The 8,081-nt window shown below is 35.7% G+C and overlaps 1 protein-coding gene across 1 annotated transcript in view; it reads left to right on the forward strand.

Moving 5' to 3' along the window:
• Positions 1–1,378: 1,378 nt before the first annotated feature.
• The window catches only part of LOC112069069 (amphoterin-induced protein 1-like), an 11,562-nt gene continuing 4,859 nt past the window's right edge, over positions 1,379–8,081 (forward strand). Inside the window, exons 1-2 of the mRNA XM_024136352.2 lie at positions 1,379–1,599; positions 1,869–2,570. Coding sequence (XP_023992120.1) covers positions 1,986–2,570 — 585 coding nt within the window. The 5' untranslated portion in view covers positions 1,379–1,599; positions 1,869–1,985. The remainder of the gene's footprint in view (positions 1,600–1,868; positions 2,571–8,081) is intronic.

Consider the following 8,081-nt stretch of genomic DNA (forward strand, 5'->3'; position numbering starts at 1 on the left):
CTGATCTATTTGTATGTTTGTTAGTTTTCATTTTWWATTTTTTATTATTTGGAAAGAATTCCTTACAGTAATCGGCATTCAGAGGGTGAGGATGAGATGGAAAAAAAAACATCTGCTTAAAATATTTAGCTTCCTCTTTTAAAAATATCATAGATGACTCCGTCTGTAGTGGTCAAAAGACTACTTAGTTGTAGTCACAAACCGGTTACCTATAACTCAAATCAAATCAAATCAAATCAAATTTTATTTGTCACATACACATGGTTAGCAGATGTTAATGCGAGTGTAGCGAAATGCTTGTGCTTCTAGTTCCGACAATGCAGTAATAACCAACAAGTAATCTAACCTAACTACAAACATAGTTATGTTTTTGGGTTATTACAAATGTATTAACTTATTTCCAGATATCTTCTAAATGACCCACAAAGAGAAAATGGTACCCGCTTGCTCTAATTGCGTAGTACCTCATCTGTTCTCCTTTTTGTTTTGTCCAGTTTTCTGCATGTACTCTGTGAATTAGGCTACGGGGGTAACTTTTTGGCTAGCTTGCTGGCTAATATAACTTAATATAGATAGCTAACATTCTTTGATAACTGGTTAGAGGTCGCTATTTATTTCCAAAAATAAATAGTGGTTTAGTTTATTGTAGCTTTAAACTAGGTGTTGATAGCAACTGGCTGACTCATGCGTAACGTTAGCAGGCTGGTAGGGTTAACGTTAGCATGCTAGTAGGTCTAACGTCAGCAGGCTAGTTGGTTAGCAACCTTGCAAGTTGATTTGTGACAATAAATTCATAAAGTATTTGCTTGTAAGCTGGCTAAAAAATACAATTTAAAACAGTATTTATGAGTGCAAACGATTTGGTTTAATTTGAAGTTATACATTTTAAGTTATTTATGTTGGAGTTTACATTATAGGGAATAGGCTGGCTTGCTGAGTCCTCAATATTAAWAACTAGAAAAATAGAAAAGAGAGGTGTAACTTTGCATTGGGACTTTTGACACGTATACTAATGCAAATCCATATGTTACACGTGGTTACCTTTAAGCCCTGATCCCAAAGACTTGACTGCCCCCGCATGGATAAAAAGAGAACTGCTCATTTTCAGCCACTAATGAGGTTCATTTGAATTTCCTGAAGCATCATGAAAAATATCTGCGACAAAAGAGTGATCAAGTTACGATCCGACATCTGTACCTTTAAAAAAAATACATCATACCTGGACCCATAGCCTAGTTATTCCAGTCATTCATTAATTCAGGTTGGGTTAGTGACGCCGGTCCAAGGGCATGTGTTCTTTGATCTTTACGTAATCTTATCCTTGCATAATTTTATCCTTGCATAATTTTATGCTTGCGTAATCTTCTATGGAGATTTGGGCACAGAGCTGTGTTTTGTTTGAAGCTGGACTATAGGCGAGGAAGGATTTCTCCTCTCTGTCTCTCTGCATCCCGTTTGTTGTCCTTACGTTGGAGAGACTATTACTGTACGGACTAAAACGAGGTGCAAATTATAAACAGACGTGTCTGATTTGGTAGCGGATGGGATTTCTATTTCAGAGAATGATTGGAGGATGGCTAAATCTGATCTGACGTTAAGGTRGCAAACGTTCTGTATTATTATCTGTTTCGGAGCAAATGGAATGCTGTAGAAACTAATCAAATTTAAAAAATAAATAATAATAATTATAATCTGAATCTGAATGCATGCAAATGTAATTGTTTCTCATAGTGATTGTGTGTGTGCCTGAATGTATTTTAGGGGATATACTACCACTCTATCAGGCATGTAACCATGACGATATCCTCTCCTGTCCAACAGCCATGTCTCTGTTTCCAACAACAATAGTCTGTTTGCTTTTCTTTCAGACCTCAATTAAGCGATGCCTGGGATTCCACCAGCTGCTGCTCCATGCTGTGTAGAAAGARACCCATAATACAGGAAGTTCTGCTCCTTTAATAACAACACACCGACCGTCTCCTAGCATGATGCCTCCACGCAAAGCAGGCGCCCTGCCGGAGCCCTCCCCCTCTGCCTCTGCCTCTCCCTCTCTCAGCCTGAGGAGGATCCAGGTTCGATGGGCCTTGTACCTCTTCCTCTCCCTGGCCCTCCTCTGGTTCCCGTCTGGGGCGGTAGCCTCAACCCTCAACTGCCACAAGACCTGCATCTGTGCCAGTAACATCGTGAGCTGTTCCAAGATGAACCTGACAACGGTGCCGACTGGCCTGCCTCTCTACACGGCCGTCCTGGACCTCAGCTACAACGACGTCTCCCGACTGAGGGCTGAGTGGACCACGGTGAAACTCACCAAACTCCACAACCTCCTACTCAGTCACAACGGCCTTCACTTCCTCTCCTCYGAGGCCTTCGTCTACGTCAAACACCTGCGCTACCTGGACCTGTCCTCCAACAACCTGCGACAGCTGGACGAGTTCATCTTCGAACCGCTGGGGCAGCTGGAGGTGAGAGACAGAGGGACACCCTCTCCATGGTCCCCTCACATCGCTGGGTTTCACTTCCCGATTCTGCCCAAGCTCCCTGGGGTCGATGAAAGCACGGCCTGGAGTCAGGTAAGATGTATAGAAGATACGGATTGGTATTGAAGACTACATATTTGATTTGGTATCATTTATCTATGATTATTATTAGGTCCCACTGTGCGCTATACAAATGTGCTTGAGCTTTCTCATAATGTCTGTAGTAGTTATGTATTGAGTTAGGTGTCTCAGTGAAGGTGTCTAGTCACTTGGAGTGTATTAGATGTGTCAGTTTCTTAGTGTTATCTCAGTGCAGAATCGATCTGTATGTATAGAATATGACAATGATGTTTCTCATATGATCTGCTATAGTCAGATGGATTGGTAAGGATACTATGTGCTCATTATAGCTGTCATGGTAATACAATCATTATAGATGAGATTAGCTCTTCTTATCCAGTCTAAGGGTCACCGGCAGACTTCCACCAGTATATTGGGTGGATGAGTTTCCATTTAATGTCTGATAGCTCGTATTCAGGTTACTCGCCTTTATTACCTCTGTCTCCGACTGTTAGGTGTATTTGCACCCTCTATAGGGCATAGTTCTGATAATTATAGGATGTAAGTATTGTTAAATTATATTATAGATTTGCAGATTATCTCTATAACTGTTCTGAATGTTAGTATAGTATTATATATGAATTGTGAATTTCATCATATTATACAGTGGCCATAATATTATTATGAAGGTTGATGTGGTCTGTGCATAATGTCTCCGTTTTGATTGATTATATGTACTGTTTCTCACTGGTGAATGTTCTGTCATTTATATTATTTTATGATTGCGTTATCTCATAATATGTTCTGATCATTGATATATCTATGTACATCTTGATTTGCTCATAATGTCACAGACAACATGGTATATCAATAATCATTTCTAGATGTCTGTCTCGTTATATTCATCTATAATGTTAACCATCACGAATACAATATACGTTTCTTATATGTATCTTTGATGAGACTATCACCGTTGCGTACATAATGTCATTCAGCAGTTGGCTAGTTGGAAAATTATGAAGTTAGTGTTGCAACTCCATAATGTCTGGATTTAATTAACTGGTTGACCCTACATTTATGATTTGTTTCTCATATAATGTCCGTGCTATAGCAATAACACTCTTAGCCATGAATCGTATTAGTACTGTGAGTTGCTTGGATCAGACCACTAGCAATGTCCGAATATATATACGTGCTATGAAGTGTTATCTACAGTAATGTCTGGTGAATTGTGATACACTTATCGACTTACAAGATTAAGTTTCTTGTCTTTATCATTAAGCACTATCTTGGGATATCTGGTGATGAAATCTGCTTCTCTCTGGAGGTCTCATGACCTGTGCAGACATCTCTAATATCTACGGGTTTGAGTGTCAGGCATGACACTATCGTTCCTCTTACTGGGCCACTCCAGAAGGCGTATTTTCTTCTGTTGAAGCCATTCTGTTGTTGATTTACTTTGTGTTTTGGGTCTTGTCCTGTGTTATCACCCAACTTCTGTTGAGCTTCAATTGGTGGACAGATAGCCTAACATTCTCCTGCAAAATGTCTTGATAAACTGGGAATTCATTTTTTCCGTCGATGATAGCAAGCTGTCCAGGCCCTGAGGCAGCAAAGCAGCCCCAAACCATGATGCTCCCTCCACCATACTTTACAGTGGGGATGAGGTTTTTAGTTGGTGTGCTGTGCTGTCCTTTTTTCCCACACATATGTGTTGTGTGTTCCTTCCAAACAACTCAACTGTAGTTTCATCTGTTCACAGAATATTTTATCAGAAGCGCTGTGGAACATCCAGGTGCTCTTTGCAAACTTCAGACGTGCAGCAATGTTTTTTTTGACAGCAGCGGATTCTTCCGTGGTGTCCTCCCAGAACACCGTTATCGTTTATAGTTTGTACGTTACGTGACTCGTCAACGAGATGTTAGCATGATTCCAGAGATTTCTGTAAGTCTTTAGCTGACACTCTAGGTTCTTTCTTAACCTCATTGAGCATTCTGCGCTGTGCTCTTGCAGTCATCTTTGCAGGAAGGCCACTCCTGGGAGAGTAGCAACAGTGCTGAACTTTCTCCATTTATAGACAATTTCTTACCTGGACTGATGAACATCAAGAACTTTTAGAGATACTTTTGTAACCCTTCCAGCTTTATGAAGTCACACACATTCTTGATCTTAGGTCTTCTGAGATCTCTTTTGTTCGAGGCATGGTTACACATCAGGCAATGCTTCTTGTGAATAGCAAACTTACATTTTGTGAGCTTTTTATAGGGCAAGGCAGCTCTAACCAACATCTCCAATGTCGTCTCATTGATTGGACTCCAGGTTAGCTGACTCCTGACTCCAATTAGCTTTGGAGAAGTCATTAGCCTAGTGGCACATACTTTTCCCAACCTATACTGTGAATGTTTAAATGATGTATCCAATTAGATAGACAGAAAATACAATAAATTTGTATGTGTATGTTTAAGCAGCACTGTTGTTGTTCATATTGTTGTGACTTAGATGAAGATCAGATAAAAATTTGATGGCCAATTTATGAGGAAATCCAGGTAATTCCAAAGGGTTCACATGACTGTTTCTTACCACTGTACCTTTATTGATCACCAAAAGGGAAAAGACGTCACAGGATTACTTACTGTAACAACATCACAACACACAGCGAACACCATTACAGAACAGTAAACACCTTGAGCAGCACGTAGAGCGTCTCGTTGAGGGCTTCGCTCACAGCATATAGCACGTATACGTCCCCGAGTCGTCCTGGCTTCACCGGGCCTGAATCTAGGATGAGTTACTACCGTTCGTGAACAGCACCTTGGCTTGTCTGATTGATAACCCCTCCGTACTACTCATTAACATATACATCCGGTTTGCATCACTCCAGGATGTCTATGACTGATACTTAACTTTAGTTAAGTGCATTGATTTTCCACTAGCAGAACCTAAGGTATCCTAGTGAATGTTATCATTAGTGATTCCTGTTTATGTCCGCAATAAGTGTTCTTCTGGTGTCACGTCCATTTCAGGTGTTGATGAATCTGTTGTTTACCTCTATAAACAGTTTTCAGTCATAGGTTGCTCTGGTTCTATGTAGTTATTCGAAATGGACTTTCCCCCATCCTTCGCTTAGTTATTAGGGTCCCTGTCGGGGAGATAGTCAGGTCATGTACTCATCTTTTAAAAGTTCCTAGGCTAGGAGTTAATGCCGGATGAGGATGTGCCATGGGCACAGGATGACTAGTATTAAGGTCCTTCAATACTGTCATTATGTTCTACGATGATAGATCTGTTAGTACGGGTTGTTTGCTAGAAGTAAGAATACCGTTCTGTTTTTTTATCCCATGAGTCAGGCACTATGCACTCTGTCATGCTCACGTTGTTGTACGGTGCGATGCAAGAGCTAACTTAGTAATACTAAGTTATTACTGCATTGTGTAGAGATTCTCAGGAAAGAAAACAAATCGATTCAATCAATAATACTAGGTAAATTATGAGAATTAGAAAACAATCTATTAAATATGAATTTAATGACATGATCATCTCATAGTGAAGAAAATGACAATTCTAATAATTAAATACAGAACATTTTTGAGTAAAAACAAATTCATTAATTAATAATACAGACATTATTGGAGAAAACAATCAGAATAATAATACAGACAGTAATTTGGAAGATTTACCTAAGTCAAAAAATAGTCTAATTAAATACCCTAGACCATATATTGATATTATCAATCAGAAATAATTAGAGATATGCATGACATTTTCTACTATGAGTAAAACAATACATTAGTCAATTAATGTTTAACTTAAATCTACTATATATTGGAAGAATATCAGAGTTTTCATTCATACTATAATACATAGAACAATATATCGTGAAAACGAATCGGTAATATTAATTATGATATATATCAGATGGACCATTAGTTGGATGCATACGAATAATGAACAAATCCATCTGTATTATAATTTATAAATTTAGATGACAAGTAGCATTTTTATTGCGTGGCAATAAATAAGTCACTGAATTCTAATTGAATTTTAATATTTTATAGCAGACCTATAGGTGATGATACATACAATCCATAAATGATTCATGTTAAACCAAAGTTACATTATTGATATATAGCAATTTATTGTCATCTACAATAATAGAATCTATGACCATGAATATATATATTATAAATAAATGCAATTCTCCTATCATAAAATGAATATCAACTGTTATTTTGGTGATTGATTATGATATCCAGTAATTTCTCAATAAAATGTCAATGTATAATATCAGTTAACTATTTTATATGATATATAATTGTCTATCTCTTTATAATGTCTGCTATTTATTAATTATGATTGTTGTCTCATAATTTTGTATTATTATTATGATTGTTTCTCATAATGTCTGTATTATTATTATGATTGTTTCTCAATATTATAAAATTACAGTACTAGTTTATTGATAGATTAATTACCTAATATTATTTTCAATCAATAATCGATCATGTATATTGAATTAATGATCTGTATTACTCCATAATGTCTGTAATATATATATATATGTACATAATCGAGTTTCTCATATATAGTCTTGTGAGAAATGAACTACTATATATATTGATGTTTCATCATATATATGTATCTAATGTACAATTGACATATTTAATAATGTAGTAGAATTGGGTATACAATCATAATTAATAATACAGACATTATGACAAAACAATCATAATAATAATACAGACATTATGGAGAAACAATCTAATAAATAATTACCAGAACTTATGGTAGAGGTAGACTGAACTAATTATATAATAATGATAACAGATTATGGTAAAAATGTAAGATATTACAAGGAAGTTAAGTGATGAAACCAAAAATTTTAAGCAAATTAATTATAGAATCATTATAAGTGCACAATAACCATCAAAATAATTACAGCTGATGGAGACTACATCATAATGATTATACAACATATTAGTAGTAAAATAATAAATCTAAGTTTCTAACATAATTAAATACAATTTGTATCGGAAATCCCAAGTTATTATAAATAAAATTAACATATACGATTCTAGTTTTATGAAACCCAATTATAATCAATAAATAATACAAACATGCTTAGTGAACATATCATATATATTATGAAATTATTATGTTTTAGTGACATTTCGTTTATTTTAGAATGTCATTCCATAATGTACTCGTTAATATATTATTATGATTGTTTCTCATAATGTTCTGTATTATTATTATGATTGTTTCTGCATAATGTCTGTTATATTAATGATGTTTCTCATAATGTCTGTATTATTATTATGATGTTCTCATAATTCTTATTATTATTATGATTGTTTCTCATTAATGTCTGGTATTATTATTATGATTGTTTCTCATAATGTGATTATTATTATGATTGTTTCTCATAATGTCTGTAATTATTATTAATGATTGTTTTTCTCATAATTCTGTATTATTATATGATTGTTTCTCATAATGTCTGTATTATTATTATGATTGTTCTCATAATGTCTGTATTATTATTAT

Source organism: Salvelinus sp. IW2-2015, unplaced genomic scaffold, assembly GCF_002910315.2.
Source record: "Salvelinus sp. IW2-2015 unplaced genomic scaffold, ASM291031v2 Un_scaffold890, whole genome shotgun sequence".
NCBI lineage: Eukaryota > Metazoa > Chordata > Actinopteri > Salmoniformes > Salmonidae > Salvelinus > Salvelinus sp. IW2-2015.